The 22,660-nt window shown below is 40.4% G+C and overlaps 1 protein-coding gene across 1 annotated transcript in view; it reads right to left on the bottom strand.

Moving 5' to 3' along the window:
- Positions 1 to 272: 272 nt before the first annotated feature.
- Positions 273 to 22,660, bottom strand: part of TMEM63A (transmembrane protein 63A) — a 28,548-nt gene continuing 6,160 nt past the window's right edge. The window contains exons 5-22 of the mRNA XM_010013635.1: positions 22,017 to 22,159; positions 19,456 to 19,507; positions 18,208 to 18,316; positions 17,761 to 17,831; positions 16,942 to 17,022; positions 16,192 to 16,315; positions 14,977 to 15,110; positions 12,548 to 12,685; positions 11,498 to 11,651; positions 10,669 to 10,775; positions 8,889 to 8,975; positions 8,199 to 8,261; positions 7,109 to 7,271; positions 5,842 to 5,947; positions 4,185 to 4,352; positions 1,402 to 1,517; positions 1,030 to 1,092; positions 273 to 437 (exon numbers count right to left, since the gene is read on the bottom strand). Of these exons, the coding sequence (XP_010011937.1) occupies positions 273 to 437; positions 1,030 to 1,092; positions 1,402 to 1,517; positions 4,185 to 4,352; positions 5,842 to 5,947; positions 7,109 to 7,271; positions 8,199 to 8,261; positions 8,889 to 8,975; positions 10,669 to 10,775; positions 11,498 to 11,651; positions 12,548 to 12,685; positions 14,977 to 15,110; positions 16,192 to 16,315; positions 16,942 to 17,022; positions 17,761 to 17,831; positions 18,208 to 18,316; positions 19,456 to 19,507; positions 22,017 to 22,159 (2,044 nt within the window). The remainder of the gene's footprint in view (positions 438 to 1,029; positions 1,093 to 1,401; positions 1,518 to 4,184; positions 4,353 to 5,841; positions 5,948 to 7,108; positions 7,272 to 8,198; positions 8,262 to 8,888; positions 8,976 to 10,668; positions 10,776 to 11,497; positions 11,652 to 12,547; positions 12,686 to 14,976; positions 15,111 to 16,191; positions 16,316 to 16,941; positions 17,023 to 17,760; positions 17,832 to 18,207; positions 18,317 to 19,455; positions 19,508 to 22,016; positions 22,160 to 22,660) is intronic.

Raw genomic sequence — 22,660 nt, forward strand, 5'->3', positions numbered from 1 at the left:
TGAGATAGCATAAGTGAAGTCCCTGAGGATCAGCATCCCTGTGTTCAACAGGCTTGCTTCCCAATGTGTGCAGACAGCCTGGAAAACAATCAGTCCCAAGGCATCTGCTTTTTAATCTCCAAGCACAGCTGCAGACCGCACAAGGAATTATTTCTGTACCTCTTCAGTAGGCAGGAGGATGCAAGTAAAGCAAAACACTTAGTAGAGGATGGTGAGGAATTAGTTCTCCTAAACCTGGACAAAGTGCTCCACCTTGTGTTAGTCCTTGGCATTCAAACCGAGCTTCTCGATGCCTGCTCAGTAACTGCAGGTCCAGCAGAATAGCTTATGATTCCTTCTGCCTGTGAAGAAATGTGGTCCATGGTGCCATACGACTGCTGCTCCTTATGGGCGAGCATCGTCCTTTCTGTAGGATGCAAGACTTGGGGCACGTACATCTGAAATCACAAGTGTTAAGGAATTTACTAGTCTCTCAAAGAGTAATGGTGGGATAATTCACCCAGGATAATTTTTCCCCTTGCAACTCTTCTTTTCATCCATTTCTCATTCTTTCCCTTAACACCCAAGGCCTTTTGCACCCTAACAGAGGCTTCCTGGTGCAACTCTCACCTGTACTTGTAGACTGTGGCACAAAGGCCTCTATTTCCACCCGAGTCTTACATCTTTTTCAGTGACTTGCCAGTTAAGACACGCTACACATGACAACTTCCAAAGTCACAAAGCTGTGGAAACTGACTGCTTTTGGCAGATATGAGGATGTTTGGTGTAAGGCCCAGAACACTGCATCTGCATACAGATCTGCTGAAAGCAGCATTCCTGAGCTATTCCTAAAACATCATCTGAGGGTACTTCTGGAATACCACCTGGGAACAGCCAAGGAGCACAGCTCTAGAACTCTCTGGTCCCACAAGGAAAGTCCCACAGTCCATTCAGATCAATACATCCTACACAAGCTCTCTGGTTAGCAGGGTGAGAAATAAAGTTTTTCTAGGAAGCAGAAGAGAGTATTAGTAACTCTTAACTTCTTACAGAAGATGTGGTGATGGTTGGTACATCTGTGTCGTTTCCTCTTTCACTTTGCGTATCTTCTACCTGTAACCAGTAAGAGGTGGGGAAAGAAAGAGAGACAACATCAAATCAGTAAATCAAAGCAATATACAGAGATGGTAAGAGCCTCAGAACCTGCACAGACAGATCTCTCTTCCAACCCTCTCGTATACTTCTTCCATACTGCTCTTTCCTCCCAAATTCGGTTCCTGCTAACACTGTGCCAAGCAGCCCTCTTTAGCCATCTTACTGGAATGAACCTTTGTGAAGACATTGCTAGTGGGAAGGCACGAACCACATGCTACATCAAGCACATAGGTAGGTGTTGAGAGTTGTTAGGTATCCATCACTTACCTTGTAATTCAGTGGGCTCAGGTACTTGAAACAGCCAAAACAAGTATAAGCCAAGCAAATAACAATTGTGATGTTGACAACTAGGAAGGTAAACATGGTTGTAGGTGCTTTAAAGCCTACAAAGAGAATACAATATAAAAATAAACAGAAAAAACAACCCAAACCAAACCCAATGAACAAAACTTCAGCCTCCCCATTTTCAGAGGCCAAGACAGGTGGCTGCAGTACTTGAATGATAAACAAGACTCAGCAGTTCTTCTCCTCCCTCAGTCTATTGATCCATGAAATGTCATACATAGAGCCCACTTATTAATTACTATGATGGCACGAAACTGGATGGCTTGCAAACAACCCAAAGGATAGAAAATATTTACCCTGACAGATGACCCCCTCATCTCTCAAGGGTGGGAGGGGGGAGAAGTAAGATGAAATTGTGTTTAGAAAATGTAATTAAGGGGAGATTCAGATTAGATATTGGGAAGGAATTCTTCCCTGTGAGGGTGCTGAGGCACTGGCACAGGGTGCCCGGAGAAGCTGTGGCTGCCCCATCCCTGGCAGTGCTCAAGGCCAGGTTGGACACAGGGGCTTGGAGCAACCTGCTCTAGTGGAAGGTGTCCCTGCCTGTGGCAGGGGGTTGGAACTCGATGAGCTTTAAGGTCCCTTCCAACCCAAACCGTTCTGTGATTTTATGAAATCACTACAATTAGGAATGAAATACGAGATGCAGACGTGAGGGATAACCAGCCCGTAGAACTGCAGAATACAGGTGGTGATTACAAGCTGTAAAGCAGTCAATAGTGTGATGCTATCATAAAATACGGGCAGAAAATGAGGGGAAAGGGGAGGAAACAAGTCTTTAGTACCTATACAAAATAACATAGTGCTACTAAGCCTTCAACTTGAGCAGCCTTGTCTGTGTAGGACAGCACGATAAAATAGGGATGTATTGGGAAGAATCCAAGGAAAAGGGACGAGAGAAGAAACTGAGTAAATACGAACTAAGCTGAAGGCTAAGTTTTTCTCTGGGGGGCAGGTGGGATTGTGTGTGTGTGTGGTGGATAAAACATTAATGAATGAAAAACAGAGTACTATCACTGTGCTCTGCAACCAGACTGAAATGTCCATACCAGGCTAACCATACAAATCAATGACTAAGCAATCAAGCTTTACACACCAGAACTGGTTTATTTTGCAGATTAGGAAGCAGAGCACTCTTCCCCTTCCTTCCTTCTCTTTGGCACAAGCAGCAGCAATGAAATCAATGGCTATGAAATCAAAATCTCAGGTTCCTACCTCTTACACTCATAGCACTTGGCTGGACTGCCCTGGGCACTGACATATCATTGAGCAAAATCCTGAAAACAGGATCCTCTACACTGACCAGGCTGGTAATCCAGCCTGTATTTTCCATTACTAAGGTCCATCGCAGATGATGGTTTTACCACAGATGCAGAATAAAAAAGCCCAGTATAATAAAGATTTACTTTTTCCTGTATCAGGATTTCCTTCATAACAATTAAAGAGGCACATCAAGTGCTGTGTGTTTGAGCTGATTTTTCTAAAGCATGCTCTAGTAATTTTTGCTGTTATTTTAAAGGACATAGATTTGTTGGTCTTCCTGGTTACAAAGACAGCTCTCAAGGGAAAAACAAGCTCTCAAACATACAAGTAATGCAGGGACATCTGCTCAAACCCAAGGACAGCCTGAAGCAAGAGTTCTGAGTGCCTCTTACCTCCACAGGGAGCTATATCTAAAGTTAGACAAGGGTCTGCCAACATTATCTGTTTTACTACTGGTATGCCAGCAAAACACAATGCATGGTTGACTATTTGTCATCACTGCTGAGAAAGCAAAGAGGAAAATCCAGCTAGACAGCAAGGGCCTTCTTCTCAAGAAGGGAAGCTCAACTCCTTCCAGCATCCCTGTCCCATGCTAAATGCTTCCTCCTGTTTCACGGATAAAAAGCCATAAGCTATCACCTACCTTTTCTGCTGTCAAAGCTGTTTGTGCACCACAGCCAATATTATCAATGCCAAGTATGTGCAAAATACAGGACGTCCCTATTTTTACCATAAATTACACACAAAATATAGTTTCTAAGTTACAATATGAGGAGGAGAGTCACCATCTCACTGCAGCCTGGCATGGGAAAGTTGATGGCTGATGTAGGACACAGCTCTTACACGCATTACATGACATTTTAACATTTGAAGGCTTTTTCTCAATGCCAGCTGTACCACAGGGGCAGTAGCTCATTCACCCAGGCAGACTAAACTTATGCACAGACTACACCAATGCAGGTAGTAAAAACAGAGACCATCTTACCACAAACACAGCTAATTCTGAATTGATTTTGGGTGGGTTTTTTTTACTGTCTGTCACTTCACAGCCCAACTGGACAAAATCAGACTCAAGAGACTTAGGGAACACATGATCTCTGGTAGAAGGAAGAAATGTGAAGCTCCATGCTAACAGTTTGATGTGAACATAATCAGCTGTCTCCATCAGACTTGTGTAACATGCAAGTGTTGTAAAATTCTGTGCCCCAGGTAACCACTATGACCTCCCACTTATGGAAACAAGAAGCCCACAAAGCCTCTGAAACTTCACACATAACTTGGGTAAGTTGGCAAGAAAGCTGGGAGCAGCTTTTGGACAGAAACAGGAAATACTTACCTAGGCGCAAAAACGAGAAAAAATAGAGCCAGAAAAGGCAGAGAATTTTGGGTAAGTTGGCAAGAAAGCTGGGACCAGCTTTTGGACAGAAACAAGAAATACTTACCTAGGCGCAAAAAGGAGAAAAAATAGAGCCAGAAAAGGCAGAGAATTGGAGCAGCAAGGGCCTGATTCACTGCTGCAAAGTGCATCTTCTTCTCCAGCTTGGCAGGGAGATATGCATAGTAAAGGTTGTAACGGTCCACCATGTGCTTCAGGAGTATGTATATTAAACCTGGAAGGAAAAAAGGAAGGGCCAAGGAGAAGCTGTTAAAGAAGACTTGATAAAAAGCAGCGATTCTGTGAGGAGATCTTCACTAACCAAGTGACTGAAATCTAGATACCAATGGTGGATACAGCCACGTGGGGTACAGCTGCATGACAGCAGCCTGCTCCTGAGGTTGTTGCATCCCCAGCCCAAGACCTCTGGGGTCTCCCCATCCCTCCTCCTCTCCACATACTTCTCTGTGGCTCTACTTGTGCTCTCAGAAAGAACCCAGAGCTGCTTCTTAATCCTGGTACATGAGGCCAAGCCAGTAGGGGAGACTTGGTAACTCTTCCACCATTGCACTGGTAAGCAAGAAAGGTCTAACAGTGGCTTCACATCTCCCCTTAGCTTTCAACAGATTCATAACTGGATTTCAAGTCAGCTATTTCTTATCCCAAAAAAAAGCCAGTTACTGCTGTGGCAGCTATGAACTGCAACAGCTCTGGTGTGCAGCAGCACATTCAGATATTTATCACCTCATTTTGGGATTAGAAAAGGAAAATACCAACTATATAGAACGATTCAGTACTACTTATGCCTGATAAACAGGCTTCCAGAGTGGAAATATCTGTAGCTGCTGAAATGATTCTTTATACATAATTCTTATGACAGCCCAGAATCTCTGTGAATGAAAGATGCAATAAAGTAAGATGTAGATCATGTCACCGTCACTAAAGATGGACAACTGCCCACGAGTTCTAGACAGATTGCTAAGTTTCTTGCACACCCATACAGCATGGTACAGGAGGAAGAAAGTAGTCAAGGCCAGATGCATAGACAACTTAGGGCAGAAATGTTAAGTTTTGTTCATGGGACAGAGATAAGCCAAGTGAAATAGGAAAGCATCCTAGAAAAAGGAGGTCTGTGACTCAGAGATCTGGAGACCTTAGGGCAAGCTCCATCTACACCACAGGGCAGCTATATTCCATCCACATGCCCTGAACTCCTAGTGAACTGGTTCCTTTTACATACATCAGCCCAACTTTAGGACAAAACTCATTTCAAATGTGCCTAAAGGATCTGGGGATCAGAATGTCTCAAGTCAAGTTTGGCTGCTTAAGGTGGACTTCCAGGCTGGGTATCCTCTTGCGGCTGGCTTCTCCCAGCCCTCAAGAACCCAGAGATAAAGATAATCCCCTCAACCCCAAACCTACCTAAATTCCTGGGTTTAACTATTAAAAAACAGCACCAGAGATATATACACTCAAACCTGAGAAATAAAATAAGCATCTGGTAGACTTTAAATATACTTTCAAACTTCTAAAGGCACTACAAGAGCTAAGTCAGTCACCATCTTCTGCCCTGTTTTTTTGCACAAGAAAGGAAGGAAACTTGGATCCAAGTCTTAAGATAATAAGCATTTTATCCTGAATAAGCATGCAGAACTGGGCCTTCCAGACCTCCCACTTGTTCCCATCTTGCTCACAAAGTGCCCACAGCTCATTGGAAAACTTACCAAACGGGACAATGATGGGACACGTAATGCTATAGGCCATGATGACAGTGAACACACACAACATCCAGGCATACATTGCTCCAAATTCATATTCAAACGCTTGTTGCTAGGAACAAAACCAAAACACTCAAAACTCTCATGTCATCTATCAATGTATCAGGAGTTCAGAACAGATTCACTAACACAACAATTCACCTTCTCTTATTCTCTCCCCAGGAGAGATCAGTGATTTCCCCAAGAGGCATAAATGATGTAGTTACAGCAATGAAGTATTCTGCATTTTAAGCATCTGTACTTACAAAAAATATGCTGCTTCTTTCACAGCCTTAAAGTAATTCCTCAGGGAATCCGATTTTATCTACCAGAAGCAATTACTTCAAAGCCCAAGACAGAAAATAATAATGCCAAACTCAGAACCTTCATCTTGCAGCAGATGCTATTGAATCTGTACTGTTCCTTGTGTTGGCTTTCCCAGTGAAGCCCAAGGTATCAAAGCTTTGATATGGTCAGTATTCCCACTTTTCCCTCTTGTAATGAGGAAATCAATATAAATAATTTCAACCAGAGTAAGGGATAATATGCAACACTTAGTAGAAGTGAATATCTAAAAGAATCTTTTAAAACAAGGGGTAATATGCAATACTTATTAGAAGTGAATATCTAAAAGAATCTTTTAAAAATGGAACCCACACACCCATAAAAGAAGAAAAAGACCATGGGCAAGCTGTATAGAGGCTTAAGTTCCCATTGTAACACCTCCAATTTCAATTTGCAAGACAACACATCATCTGCAAGTGACAGTCCACCACTTAAAAAGGGATCTAGAAAGTAAGTATGCATTTTGCTAGGTATATGTTCAGATTAATGCAAATTATACATGACTGCAGCCTGACAGAAGGAACTAACTACAGACAGATTGGAGTTTCAAACCCCCTGAAGTTTAGACTCTAAGATAATAATCATAATTAGCCTATAAAATCCAAATCATAAAACTCTGACTTGGAGCTATGAAGAGAATAATACCTGAAGTTCAGAGTTTGGGATTTGATTATTGACCATCTCTGACTTGAATAAATACCTCCTCATTATCTGTGTTGCAAATGAAGGGAATATGAACTCGTCATGGATGAATGAAACAGAGGCCAAAAAAACCCTATCCAAAATGACAGGAGATGATAGTTCATATGGTATGAAGGATGGGAGCTCCCACTGTTTCTGAGAAGGATCAGTCATTTAATTGCCTCTTACTAAGGAGGTGCTCCAATACCTGTTTAATGTTCTTCCTTTCTGCAGCGGACTTGGCCATGATCATGCGTATGGTGTAAAGGATGAGGCCAGGCAGGCGCAGCAGCTCCATCCCATTGCCAACAAAAGCAGAGGCAATCACATAGTTCACAAAGAAGGCTCCCTGGTCAGGCAGGAAGACACATCTGCAAGGAAAGACAACAGACACTGACTGGAAAGCAGACAAGCAAATACAGCATATATACAATGGAGCTCTATTGCCTTTGGAAATCTATTATCATAAGAAGCAGCTAGAAGACTTCTGATTATTTAGTTGAAAAGGGGTACTACATAGCTATGAATGCAGTAAGTGGAGCACACTGTCCAAGCCTGGCTGAGCTGCAGTTTGGATGAGGAATAAACTGTTTATGAAAAGACGCAGCAGTCTGATGGGTGGCCTGATAGCAGACAAGAGCATCACTTGGTGTCTGCAACCTGAGACAAGATGAGATAAGACTGCAATAGAATAATTGTGTCCTAGCTGAGTAACTCATAATTGTCTTCTTGTTACTGATTTTGAAACAGCATTTGGAAACCTATGTCCTCATAATTGCATTCTGTTCTTTTATTCTTTCCCTCCAGCCATAGTCACAAAATCTTATAATAACCAATAACTGCAACTTTGCAAGGCTGATGTGAAAATGTTCATGTTACTTAAGAACAAGAGTCTACGGATTTCAGAACGAGAACTGCTGCAGCACTGTAATCCTTGGGGAAAGATCCCCTTGTCCATGATACACACCAATCTCAGTACATTTTCTGGTCACCTCTCACCTACCTCATATCATCCTGTCCTTTCTTCTTCAAAATTTGTGAGTTTTTGGGAAAATAATGGTCTCTTTATTGAATGACTGCATACATTAGCTAGCAGGAAAAACATATGGATTTCTTCAAAGCAAAGCCACTTGTATCTTCCCTGCCTTATTCAGAAGCTCAACACCACCCCACAGGGCACCAACCCCAAGCAAACTTTAATAAACACTATCCAAGGTTAGCCAACAGCAAAAAAAAAAAAAAAAAAAAAAAAAAAAGAGTCCTAAGTACTCCTTTAGCAAAGAGTTGCTAATACTTACTCCAGTCTCACTGCAGAATCAGATGATTCTCTGTCAAACAGCCAACGGAAAAAGAAATCCAGGCTGCAAGAAAGAGGGTTAATGTAGTTCAGTCTCCAACAGCTTAGTACTGTGTAAAACTGCTTCTCTTTTTAAGTACTTCAGATCAGGAGAGTGGATAGAGAATTTAATCAAATACTTTGAACACTACTTCAGCTTTATCACAGTAACTAATTGTCATAAATAGGAAGAAAGATACAGAATCAAACAAATGTCTGCTTCACACTAAAGATTCAATGATTCATTTTTAGCAGTTATTATATAAGAGAGATCAAATACATGTTACCTCGTCAGACAAAGAAACAGTCAAATACTATAAAGGTAGAAAGAGAAGGACAGCTACAACTGAAGTATAAGACATAGTCAGGAAACTGGGTTCTCACTATGATGGGGAGTATGGGCAACTTGCAATTAGTTACTGATATTACAAGGTCTTAAATTTCTCTGTTAAAAGAAAAATCAACCTTTGTAAACTATAAGGGCTAGGAGGTCCTCACATGAAACGTGAATGTTAAAATCTAATGTATAATGACAATATAACCATACACGCTGGAGGGAGTGGTGGTACATCAACTATACCTCAACTAGCAACTAGAAAACAGAAGTAACAAAAACACTCAAACATTACTACACTGAACTATGATTCTTTACCTGGTCAGGCCAAGGGAGGGCAGAATCAGTACCATGAAGATCAAAAATATGTAGACTTTATGCATCATTATTCTGTTTTCTGCAGATCTACCAACATAAAAAGTCATCAAGTAAGAAACTCATATGAAAGACTTCCACGCATGAAGGATCTTGCCCAGAGAATGTCAGTACCCATCAGACTTCCAGCTCCCCCAACCATATCACATTGCTACAAGATGCTCCCAAAACAGGTATCTTTCAGATATTCACTAATTTGGACCAAACAGGTTCTCAGTATCTTCTTAGTAAAGAAGGTATTTCTGAACATTAATCCAGACCCTGGACTGGTATCACTATAGGTCTGCATCACAAGCAGGAGGACTTGATCTCACCTCGTCTCTCATCCTATGACACCCACATCTCACAAGAGCTTGTAAACAAACAGCTCTTCAAGTGTTATGCCAAGAGAGATCAGGCAGTTTGAAAAGGGCACCAGTGCCAAGAAACTTGACACTTACACAAGCTACTTGACTGTCCTTACAAGGCTCAAGTCTTTGGGAACAACATGACACTATTAATGCTATACCCGTACTACAGTAGCAGGAACATCTATCTAGTGACGCTCTGGAGCCAGAATGGTGCAGTGACTGCTATGAACAATTCAGACTGTTAAGGGTGGTATCTCGTAGGGTATTAAAACCACAGGGGTTTTATTATGGACTCTATGATCCTTGTGGGTTCCTACCAACTTGAGATATTTACTCTATGATTATAGGATCACGTAGCTGTTGGGCACTGAGGGACTTATCAGTGTAATTATACTGACGCTTGAAATTAGATCTGTGATCACTAGTGACTTCAGAAAACTATTTCAACTGATTGAGAAGGGCTCAAAGTTCATGTGCCCACTGCAAATACCAAAAAAAATAAATAAAAAGATGATGAAAAGCACGCAACTCTGATGAATAAACAGTACATTCTGGATATGATGTCTTACAATGGAATGATGCAAAAAATTTAGAAGTCAAAAAAATTTGATGTTAGAACATAAAAAAATCCCAAACAAAATATGTGTGCAGGCATTATGGAAGAAGATTGAGTGAAGGTGGGTTTCAATGTGCTATATCAAGCTTTCATCTGACTGCAGGTAACCTGAGGATGAAATCTGGCATGCCAAACCAAGCTGGGCTGAGTTCAGGCTAGCAGCATATCACTGTGCTGGACATCTCTCCAGTCACACCTGAAAATCTGCTGGGCCTTGGTCCCACTTATCTTCTCTTATCACCACTGATGATAACCAACAGCACCCAAGTTATGTATCAAGAGTCACACCCAGACCATTTTTTTCCCCCACTCAAAACAACAAACAGATGGACGCCCTTTTTATAAGTAGCATATGAGCAGTTGGGGCACTTTCTGTTGAGGTGGGATTCTGGGGTTCTATGATGTTCTCAGCCTGGAGGGGATCCAAACCCACATCTACCTTCTCAGAGAGTGAGCTGGTTATGGAATCAGAGGCACTTCCCATGCTCCTGTTGAAGCTACACTCCCAGGCTGCTTATACATTTTTTATTGATTAAACACAAAGAAAGGGGAGCATAAGGTTAAATAATACATGCTGTGCTGATGACAAATCACTTAAACTCCAGAGTGTTGGTTATAACATTAGAAACAGGCAAGAACATGACATTCCTTGCTACAAGAGGGTCTGTGGATTTAAAGCTCCATGAAGATAAGCACTTTCTCCAGTTATTTTAGTAATTCAGCTGATAAGGCCAAAACAGAGGAAAACCTTGCTTACTTTGTCCAGTGGCACTCCAGCAAAGTTGAGTAATAGACAACTGTTGGTAGCAAAGCCGAGAAGGACCAGAGCAAGAGCGTTGGGAAAAACTGACTGACGATGGGATTCTAGCAGGGGCAAAAAAAGGTAAGAGTATTACAGACATTTTAATGCAGTTGTGATAGAACAGAGGCTGAAATATTTTGCTTTTTGTAAATTAAAGCAAGTTGGACTGTGGAAATTATACTTGGATACAGTCTCAAAATGAGTGAGTGCTCAGCACTGGTGTGCAACACATAAAAAGTGGGACTGGGAATTAAATTCCATGAGAGTGAAGTTCCACAAGCAGCTTCTATGTAGTTTACATTAGCTTGGGAAGTATAAACTGAACAGTTTGCCAGAGATTTTAGCTGCAGTCAAACTAAGACCATATATATATGTACATATATGCGCCATCCTGTCATAATCAGTAAGCAAAATAAAATCAGAGTATTATACTTCAGAGTTTAAAATCTGACTTCCCCCTTATCATAAGAATCAAAATATGAGCTGGACTTGAACTTCCAGGTTTTTGGTTACAGAATTTAGAATTATGTAAATCTGGAATACAGATTTTTACAAGAAATAAGACATATTAAAATCCCAGATTAAACTACTTTAGGTTACTACTGAGGCACAAAAGATCTGATTCTGATGCTGCTTTTTAATCAGCAGTTACATAAAGCAATTCTGATAATTTCAACTGAATTTAGTTTATAGACATTGTTTCACCATCTTACTAATTCACCTATCAGTTTATCAACATTTTGGTCTGATACACAGCTCTATGCAAACATACGGTGATACTCACATTGAGGTAGTGAATAGGTTTAGTGACATTGAACTTGTCCATGGTTGAGATGATGATGGAAGGAGTAGTAAGAAAAAACAGCACAATAAAAAGAAGCAAATTAATGCAAGCCCATCTGAACCACCATTTCAGTCCACGCACCGAAAGATTCTTCCTGAAGAGAAAAAGACATAAACCCAAGCAGAACAAGCAGTAAGCATTTGTTGAAGACGTATATATATACATATATATACACACATACACACACACTGTCAAGTAACAGGTGGAACTGCTTTTTCTAACTTGAGCTTTCGTAGTCTCAAAGTTAGCTAATAAAGCACACAAGTTCCAGTTGCTATTAGAAATAAAGAAAACCATGCAAGGTTTCTCTGCTGTTTAATAATATGGAAGTACTAAACAAAGTTAGGACAAGAAAAGACAGAGATAGAGGAAGATACAGAGAATTTCTGCAAGGAATATAGCCAGCAGAGGCAGAATCTACCAAGAAATTGTGATTGGAAAAAAAAAATAATTGAAAGACCCCTGCATCCCTTCCTGCCATACTAAAACAGTATTAAAACACCATATTAAACAGGTAAAGTTCTTAAATGTTATCTGAAATGGTTCCCAAAGAACTAGAATAATTTGAACCCCATAGCCAACTATTTAGAACAGATGAAAGAGGGACAGAGGTTCAGTAACACCCCCACTTATGACAGCTCTTTTTGTGAGCCTAAATAACTAACTTGGCAATTCCCTGTGCCTCCTCTTCTTCAAAACATTGCAACACTAAAGGCACAGACATTAATAAGTTGATATTTTTTTGGTTTTAGTTAACAGGAATTGCAAGTATCAGAACTTTGGGGTGGCAGAAGTAGTCAGCCTCTGAGAGGCCTCCCCACGGTCAGTGAAGCACATCAGTAATGAAAATAAAGATGCAGATCAGTCACATCCAAATGCTACATAAAGTCCTAGTTTAGGGGTAAAGAAGAATACACTCAGCCCTCTTCTCCTGTCCCCATTCTAAACCTACATTATTATAAATAAATGGAGACAAGGCAGGAATCTTACCAACAGATATTCTCAGGGTAAGGAGCATATGTAACCTCCCAGTTTGATATGCACAGCTCCTTGCTGTAAGGCGATGGCTGGGGTTCTCCTTTACACTTAATACTCTGACATTTGCAGGCATTGAAGTCCTTGAGGATACTGTAAGAGACAAAAAGAAGGAGAGGATTTTTCCAAATAATTACACCCAAAATTGCTGGGAAGACTGGGAAGAGTGAGAAGGTTTTTTTGCTTTTAATAAGCACAGATCAAGGTAGCACTTACACAATACATGCATAACATAATGTCACAATGACCTCGCAAAGTTGGAAACTAAAAGCAGTTTTGGTTTGAACTGTTCAGTGCTTCTACCAACGCTAACAACAGGAGTAACTCAGTAAAAACAAAACAGCTAGAAAGAAATAATAAATGAAAGCCTGAGAGTACTGGAAGAAATAGATAAAGACTGCCAGTTCTCCAAACACTTCTTTAGGGAATTACAGCTGTTGTTTTCAAATCAAAGCAGACCAAAGGATCAGTCTGCACCCTCATTTCATTACAGCAGTATCAAACCAAGCCAATTTGGCCTGGAGTTCTCAGAAAAAGACTATATCATGCTGGTATTCTCACAGTTCAAAATGTTACCTTCATTCACCCACCCCTAAAATAATCACAGTGCTCAATTTTATCTTCTAATGAGTTGACTGACAATCCATGTATTTAAACAAAATTTAAACATGCTCTGAACAAATGCTTTCAAAGACTTCTCAAAACACAGCAATAGAAGTTCTAGGCATACATTCAGAGGCAGGACAGCTCTGTGTGCGTTACTGTGCAAAAGAAGTTCCATACAGACAAGCTCTATTACACCAGCATAGAAACAGTATATATTATGTTTGAACGGGCAGACTCTGGAATTCCTGAACATACTTGTTCCTCAGTTGTGCTCTTAACATAAAGATAACAGAGAAACACACACACGAACACTAAAAAACCAAAAATAACCCCCAGATCTTTACCTTACCAGGATTCTAGTAGTGGTGTCAAACTGCCAGCATCTTGCAGCAGCAAGAATTTAAGAAAGTTAATGATACTTTTTGACAGTTTAGTTAAAAACATACATACAGAGCAAACTTTAGCACTACCAGCCATGCTACCAAGCACCATCATTAACCCAGCTTCTACTGGCTTGATTAATGATGGTTACATTAACCTGACTCCACGAACCTCAGTCTTGGCTTCCTGTTTCTCCCATCCTATTTCAGGGCTCTGTGGAGCAAATCCCAGTAAGGGCACCAAATAACTTCCTAATTTGCTGGTAGCATCAGCTTCACATGTCATCAAATCTAATTTTCCAGAGATTGCAGTCCACTGCATCAGTTCCAAGCTAAACTAATTAAAATCTTTTCAGTTCTTGCTAATTCAACTGCAAAGATGGCTGCAGTACAACTCAGAACACATGCCCAAAGAGACCATCCCATCAAAATAGTATATGACAAATCAGCAGCTAGAGAAGGAACTTCAGTGTTATTTATTCTTTCAGTTTCACATCTTAAAATGTCATTTCAAGCTTTATATTCTCTAAATGTGGTGTGTAACATTACAAAATCAGGAGGGAGATAGATTTCACCACACGATTACTACTTGGGTAAAAAGCAGCAAGCAAAATCTTCTGCAGCATCTCAAATTCTCACAAGGAATCCTATACCCTGGACTTTCTTGAAAAGAAGCCTGAAACACTGGCTCTCTAACATGACTTGAAGGTCAAAAGAATGCAGACAATTTAAACACAGAGAGGCTGTGTTATTTTGGTAATACAAATACAATTCTGCTTCCCCTTGCCCACTTTGTTTTAGTAAAAGATGCTCACAAAGTGCCAACAGAAAACAAGAGGCTACAGGCATTTTCTCTGCAAATGACCAAGTAAAAAGCACTGAATAACTTCTGATAGTAGACCTACACATATATCTATGATAATAGGTAAGAGAGATACATAATGAGTATCTATCTCTTATGACCAGGTCAGTCCCTGACTCTGCTTGGTTGAGATGACTAACTAGGGGTGTAATTTGCACCCACTGTGATCATTTGGTAATTGGACCATTTGCACAGTAGAAATGGAGAAATCAGTAGCTTGGATTCAAGAGCCAATTAGTCTGGCCTATTATTAACCCACACTGATGGACTGGATCCCGCACAGAAGAGAAAGGCTCCTTATCTCAGTAAGTGTCCAGAGCCATTTAGTCCCTTAGGTACTTCCTCCACTCAAAACATAGAGGCTAAAAGCACGTTTACAAGGAAACTTACCAGAAAACAAAGCAGACCAAATCCACAGGATGGGAAAAAGAGAAAGGAAGAGAAGAATCAACGTAAGCACACAAGTGACACAAACAGCAGATCAGTTCTACTATTACAGTTAAAAGAGAACAAATAAGACAGCAGACAAAACTTACTAGGTTGCCATGGATTTCTCCTGAAATGTTACAAAAGCCATTCCCAGAGGGTTATTATGAACAGCTTGTTCCTCTTTTGAATATTCTTCCATCAGTTCATTTGTAACTTTGGTATAATAATCTACAGCATCCTCCTGTTGGGAAATTGATGACTGTTACATCCGAGCACCAGATGGCTAGTATCTTCATTAAAATACAGCTTACACAAACCATAGTCTCTCGTCCTCATATTACTTCATAGTCTCTTGTCCTCATATTACTTATACAAATACAGGCTGGGCAGAGAATAGATTAAGAGCAACGCTGAGGAGGAGGAGGTGTGGGTTGATGAGAAGCTCAACATGACCCAGCAATGTGCACCTATAGCCCAGGAAGTCAACCATGTCCTTGGCTGCATCAAACGGAGCATGAGCAGCAGGTCAAGGGAGGCGATTCCCCCCCTTTACTGTGCTCTTGTGAGACCCCGCTTGGAGTCCTGCATCCAGCTCTGGGGGCAACACCACAAGAGGGATGTGGAGCTATTGGAATGAGAACATAGGAGGGCCACAAATATGCAACGAGTGCTGGAGCAGCTCTGCTCCGGAGACAGGCTGGGAGATCTGAGCTTGTTCAGCCTCGAGAAGAGAAGGCTCTGGGGAGACCTTAGAGCAGCTCCAGCGCCTAAAGGGGACCTACAGGAAATCTGGAGAGGGACTTTTTACAAGGGCCTGTAGGGACAGGACAAGGGGTTAAGGCTTTGAACTGACAGAGAGGAGATTTACATTAGACATTAGGCAGAAGCTCTTCCCTGTGAGGGTGCCCAGAGAAGCTGTGGCTGCCCCATCCCTGGCAGTGCCCAAGGCCAGGGTGGACACAGGGGCTTGGAGCAACCTGCTCTGATAGAAGGTGTCCCTGCCCATGGCAGGGGGTTGGAACTGGATGAGCTTTAAGGTCCCTTCCAACGCAAACCAGTCTGTGATCCTATGATACTTCCACAAATTACAAATCATATCACAATGAGAAGACAAACAGGAAGTTTTTCTTGTACTTCTATTTTTACACTAAGATTACTTTTCAAAATTTGGGGGGAATTCCTTTTCTGTGCAGTGCAAGAACTTGAAGGATGAGCCTTCAAGTTGAGCTTCTTGTTGAAGCTCAACAAGACATCACACAAAACCTACTCTCTACTCTTCTCACAACCTACCCAGCCATAACTAAAATTGAACATGATCTTACCCTTTCACATCCTCTCATTTCACAGCAGCAGAATTGACCACATGGCTTAGGGCTGATCTGGACCCGCTTGCCATACTTCTGATGCAGGTGTTCATAGTAAGTCAGGCTTTTTTCTGCCTGTTTTCTGGACAGAAAACCACACTCGTAACATTTTCAGGAAAACAGTATCAACATCAAGCTTAAGAAGATTATAATTCCCAAGAGAGAAAGTTATGTTAAGGACTGATAGCAAATTAATCAGTCACTAAAGATACTCACATACTACTTAGTATAACCTGTTTTCAAGTCTAATAGCATTATACAGCCTACATTTGTAGTGAGGTTCCAGAAAAAAACCCTGACCAGTGCTATTCTTGTATAGCCCAGAAGACAACACTTTTCTCTCCTGTGATCAGCACCTCTGCCCAAAGAATCAGGGCCCCTGAGATATTAATTCAGTAGTTGAGTTTTCCACTTTGCACTGCCTCACAGTACATACATACATACATACATACACACATAAACTTGCTGACTTCAGCAAGTCAAAGTTTATCTTATGCAACACGCAATTATCACACTTAAAAGAAACTGACTGAACCCCACAACTCACCTTAAATCACAGCTGAATCTAACTGAAGGATAGATCAAAACTTTAAGAGCAGAATTCATTTCTAGTGTAGGCAAGCTTAGTACTACTGGTATATGTTGATTAAGGACTGGCAAAGCATTCATGAAATTATGCTAAACTTGTGTAGCTTAAAATACAAATACCTTTTCTTGAACAGACGAATAAGCTTGGCTACGTCGTAACACAGCTGCACCTCCAGCACAGTGCAAGTTGGGTAGGCAGCACTGAAAGGGAAGCAGTACAGGAGAAGTATAAGAAAGTACAATGAAGAAACTGTTCCAAAGAGTATCACTGGTGTCTACCCAACATCTCAATCAGTCATTTCATTTCTGAATGAGGTATCATACAGGGGAGACTTCCAGAGAGACAGTTGCTGAAAGGTACTTTAATGTGAGATGTGCAGCATTATTCCCAAGTAAAGGCCATACGGGAGCCTACATGGAAAGTGTGGATACACAGACACTTCCTTAGATCCTCATTTTAAGATCAGCTGACTGTTGAAATATTCCTTAGACAGAATTGAGAAAAGATTACAAGATACGCTTTTGGAAGACTGATAATACAGTATGGATTTTAAACAGTGCAAAAGTCAAAAAACATTTCTGCTTCAGCAGGTAAAACTAGGACAATTTTAAATCTCTTGTTCCTAATGATACTACTCAAGCATGGACTTTTTACAAGGGCCTGTAGTGACAGGACAAGGGGAAATGGCTTTAAACTGACAGAGGGGAGATTTACATCAGACATTAGGCAGAAGCTCTTGCCTGTGAGGGTGCTGAGGCGCTGGCACAGGGTGCCCAGAGAAGCTGTGGCTGCCCCATCCCTGGCAGTGCTCAAGGCCAGGTTGGACACAGGGGCTTGGAGCAACCTGCTCTAGTAGAAGGTGTCCCTGCCCGTGGCAGGGAGTTGGGACTGGATGAGCTTTAAGGTCCCTTCCAACCCAAACCATTCCATGAACTTACGTGAAATGGCCATGTACTGTCTCTTCTTTTGCATCTTTTGGAAGACCAGTTATAAACAATGTGCACTTAACCTGCAGGAGAAATTGCAGCTCCAATTTAAAGAAACCACAAGCATACAAAGGCAGCTGTGACACAGCACAAGTAGCTGTGTTCCAAGGGGGAAAAAAGGTAGGAAATTCTGATTTTGATGAGAGCTGCATCTATTCAAGGCAGCGCCATGTTCACCTTCTACTTTGGTAACAGGTTACACCAAAATCCCTCCTCAACCCCCTTCTCTCCATTTATTTTCACAGTTAATTCACTGAGTGGAGTTTTGTTTTCAGTGAATTTCTTCACACTTACATTACATTCTAGGAAGCAGGGGGCATGTCAGCAATTTGCTTTTTTAGCATTATCCACTTGCAAACATGCTGTATGTTTCCTTTCCACCCCATCAAATAAACTTACTATGTTTTCTTCTTTATATGTGACATACTTCATGTGATGTCTCATGAAGACAACAGTCAGGATCAGGTAAACAACAGCAAAAACCGTGTGCAGCCAAAGAAGATTATTACTGTCGGACAAAATGTTATGAATGAGAAGTAGGAAGATCTAACTGTCCAACTGATATAAGTAGTCATCAAAACGCTAAGCAGATCAGAGCCCCTCATTGAGCACAAAACCAAAGGTAGTTACTGGTAGTCAGTCACACCTATGGAGCTGCCTTGGACAGTCATTAATGTTACTGGCTTATCATAAAATTCTATGGGTAACAGACCTACAAAGAAAGCAGATACCGTGTGACATGGACATTTTTAGGCAGCTTTTGCCTTGTCCTTCACATGACCAATAGCACACACCATGTTATTTGCCAAAATGTGCTTTATTGGCCTTATTATTTACTGTGCTGAGTGCATAACTGAACTCTCCTTGAACACAATCCGTACTCAAATTGATAACAGCTTAATGCAGGGAATAAATTCTGCTTCTCTGGCAGCTCCTTCCTCAGAGCTTACAGAAGTCCTGTTCTGCAAACAGTTCTTCAATTTTGCAAGAAGCACTAAAAATTACAAATAACCTAAAATACAGGAACCTGTTTTACAGATAAATAACCCAACCAAGCAAAAAGTCTCCACCAGTTACTAGGATTCGCAATGTGGTTAAAAGCAGTCCCAAAGTGCATTGGCAGAATCTCTATTGGAAATAGGGTCATGGATGGATGTGATGACGTAATGAAAGAGAAAAAATGTACAGCTTTATACTATTTTACAGACCTGTTTTTAGAACACATACAAGTAATTTTAATTGTGATCTCCGATGGGAGAGATATGCACACACATAAATCCAACGTATGGGAATTGAAATCATTTGAGTTACACATTCTAGTAAAGCTGTCAGCTTTATTTTCCTATTTTCCTTCTCAAGAATGGTTTCTTTTAATGTGGGAATTTCTGAAATTTCTAGATGTGCAGTCATTAGCCAAAAGAAACATGTGGTGTAAAAAGAGCTGAGAAAGTAAGAGCCAAGTCTCTAAATTTCTTATCAGCACTGTAACTGCATAGCCTGAAGCAGAACGTATCCCAGTTTCAGTTGATGAAGCACGAATAAGTCAATCCTACCCCATAAGCCATGCTGCAAGTATCAATTCATGTGTTTAGAGACTATGGCAGGAAACACATACAAGCAGAAAGGTACTCTGAAAGATTTACTTACCTAGTTTGCAAGTTTACTATAGTTGTTCTTCCAAAACTATAGGGATCTTTATCTAGGAAGGACAAAAATAAGCAGCATAATTAACTGGTGCAACATTCACACGCAAATGAGAAAGTCAGCTTTTATTCTATTTTTTTTTAAATATTGATATGCTTTTTAATGCTCAGCATGTTCATTATTTAAAAGATGTAAAATCATAATCAATGCTGGTTTACTGTATTGCATTTTAAAGCTGGGAAAAAAGCCCCAGGATTATACCACATTCAACCCATCACGAGAAAGATTAGTTTATTTTAAAAACCTGGATGTCAGATCTTTACAGGGTTTCCCTTTCTCCCTCCAATCGCCCCTTCATGTCCATTAGCAACACTGCTTAGGGATTTGAACATATTTCCTTGACATTTTTATTTCATCTTAACTGATTCCTTATCTCAGGTTTTTAAACTGCATTAATTCAGTGTTGACAAACCAGTACCGATAACCTTACTAAGGTCAAGAAGGAAAGAGTTTATATGACATTGTTTCTCTAGACTGTCAAGTATTTAAAAATGATAATGCAAGTGAGTGGAAATTAAGTACATGTTCACAAAGGAAATAGAGCTAAGCGTATCTGGAAAACTAAACAGTCTTCTAGCACAGACTGTTGAGCCACATTGCAAGCCATCACAACAGAAAGAAACTGCAAATGCACAAAATCAACATATGGTGGAGGGGGGGGAAGAAGCGGAGATACACTAAAACTTCATCTTTGATTTTCAGCTGTATTTCCTAGCATCATAAAAGTTAATGCACAAAAAGAGAAGTTGTATTATCCTGCTTTAAAAGGCCAGAGATGCTCTGCCATTTGAATTAATAGAGAGCATCTACTGGTATCCAAAGTACTACAACTTTTACAAACTGTAGTTAGAAAAGGACAGTGCACACAAATTGATGTGTATTACAAAATCCATTTTGGTGTAAATGTACAGGTAGAAACTAAACCCGAAGAGGGAACTACATTCTATCAGATCTTTGAGGGCACTGGCATCTCTCTCTACAAAGAAAAGCAACTAGGGCAACGGCTGTGTTGCATCTGGTTCTGTAAAACTAGGCTGAGAACACAGAGATGGAAGCAAAGAAGGAGAAGTGACTGTGAAGCAATAAGGTGTTCTTTGAAAGAACAAAAAGAGAAATAAAATGCAAAGAAGAAAAAAAACCCCAGCAACGGTCTTTAAGAAAGCAGATATTAATATAAACAGAAAACTGATAAGAAAAAGCTTATAAAAGAGAAGTCAGAGATAGCAGCTCCACAAAGAAGCAATACTAAAGGCACAGGTTCAACATTTCAGAGGAGGGCTGAGTCACAAGGCTCTTTAAAACACAGGTAGAAGTAAACTGAAAACAAGAACTAGGACACATTATTAAGGACAATAGAAGAGAGTAAATTACAGAGACAAAGGTCAGCAAGATCAGTACACAAAATAAGATGCAACTGTTGTGGTATAAGCACAAACAAAACACAAGTAAGCACTCTGCTTGAGAGCCCCTGGGAAAACCAAATGAATTTGTGCTTTTTCTTTGCATCACTGTTCACCAAGATGATTAATTACGAACAACTCCGTAAACATCACCTTGACAAGACAGTCGAAATAGGCAGATTTGTATCAAAGCTGTCTTAATGGGCTTCTAAGAGCTCATTATAAAAAAATGGAAGCATGTTTAACCACAGTTTAACAGCATTCTCTCCACCAGTATTCTCATGCCTGAATGGCAGACTAGAGGACACATTTACTGTATCTGTTGAGTGCGAGTTTATAATGCAAAGAGTTAGGTGTCACACTTGCAGACACAACCAGGACTAGACTGCAAGAAACATGACATAAATCTTTGTCTAGCCAGCACTGACAAAGTCTCAGCAAGAAGATTTATCCAGTTTTGAGCGGCAAACCAAGACAGAAAAGAATGATGGGAGACAGTCTAGCTAGATTTAAAAAACTTCAAAGGATGAATGATTATTTTATTGATTTTATGGGCAGCCAAATGGAAAATATTTCTGATTAATGACCAAATTAACTGGTCTGATTTATCAAAAAGAGGATGAATTGATAATCCTCAAGCAGCTAAAAGGATATTCAAAGAGGAAAAGTATCATCTATTCTCCCTGGTGACAGGTCAAAACCTAATGATCTTAAGCTGCAGCAAGAGATTCAGACTGGACACTAGAAAAAGATTTCACAGTTGTAAAGACAGTTCCTATTGGCAATCATCACCAATAAATATCCTAAGGAGTGCCTAGATAAACACCAGTTAAGAGGACACAAGTAAAGTTAATCCTGGCTTGAGCCTTCTAGGTCTAGTTGTCCATATCTGCATGTGTTTTGCCATCTTGTTTCCGACAACAGTTTTTTGCCAGACATTTAAAAAATCCCCTAATCTCATCCAAATTTCACACAAAATGACACACAAATCAGACAAAACCCGCACACCCTCACAAACTTTACCAAAATTTAAAAAATCCTAAAAGCTTTTACATTGCTTATAAACCACAAAATTCTTCTCAGAATACAAAATAAACGTCTTACCAAGTAAATCACCCGACAGGTTGACAGGTAATATGACACACACAGACAGAATGCTGACGGCAATCAACAAGCAGATGATGTGCCGCTGGAAGGCAAGGTAATGGATGGCATCTTCACCACATCTCTCATGAATCTCATCATCACTGCATCATAGACAGAAAAGCATATGGTCAGTCTACTTGGTATCTTTGAAGTTCTAGAGGGTGGTTTTTGAACATACACTACTTTCATGGTCTACCCAGTGACATCTTCATCAATCCCTATCAGTTTTCAACATGGCTGTGTTCTTTCAAACAGAAATTTCACTTCCAAAAGTGATTTTTCCTTGTGCAGTTATCACCACCCAAAAGTTAATGTAAGGGAATTTGAGATGGAAACAAGTAATCTGAAAAGCACATATAAATCCAAGGTCTTTTTTATCAGAGGACAAAGTCATTTGGTGTGACCTCCTGCTTTATGACAGTCACCAGGTGTTAAGTCTGGCTTTCAAAATTTAAGACCACACTGTGATGGTGTTCACTTGTCTCCATAAAGGCTCCCCATGAGGAAAATTACTACATGATCACCTTACTCTTATAACACCCAATTAACAGAAGATATGAATAGGCTTTAGAATGAACTCTCATCATCTATCCTTTTTCAGC

The sequence above is a fragment of the Nestor notabilis genome, unplaced genomic scaffold, assembly GCF_000696875.1.
Source record: "Nestor notabilis isolate BGI_N333 unplaced genomic scaffold, ASM69687v1 scaffold2034, whole genome shotgun sequence".
NCBI classification, from domain to species: domain Eukaryota; kingdom Metazoa; phylum Chordata; class Aves; order Psittaciformes; family Psittacidae; genus Nestor; species Nestor notabilis.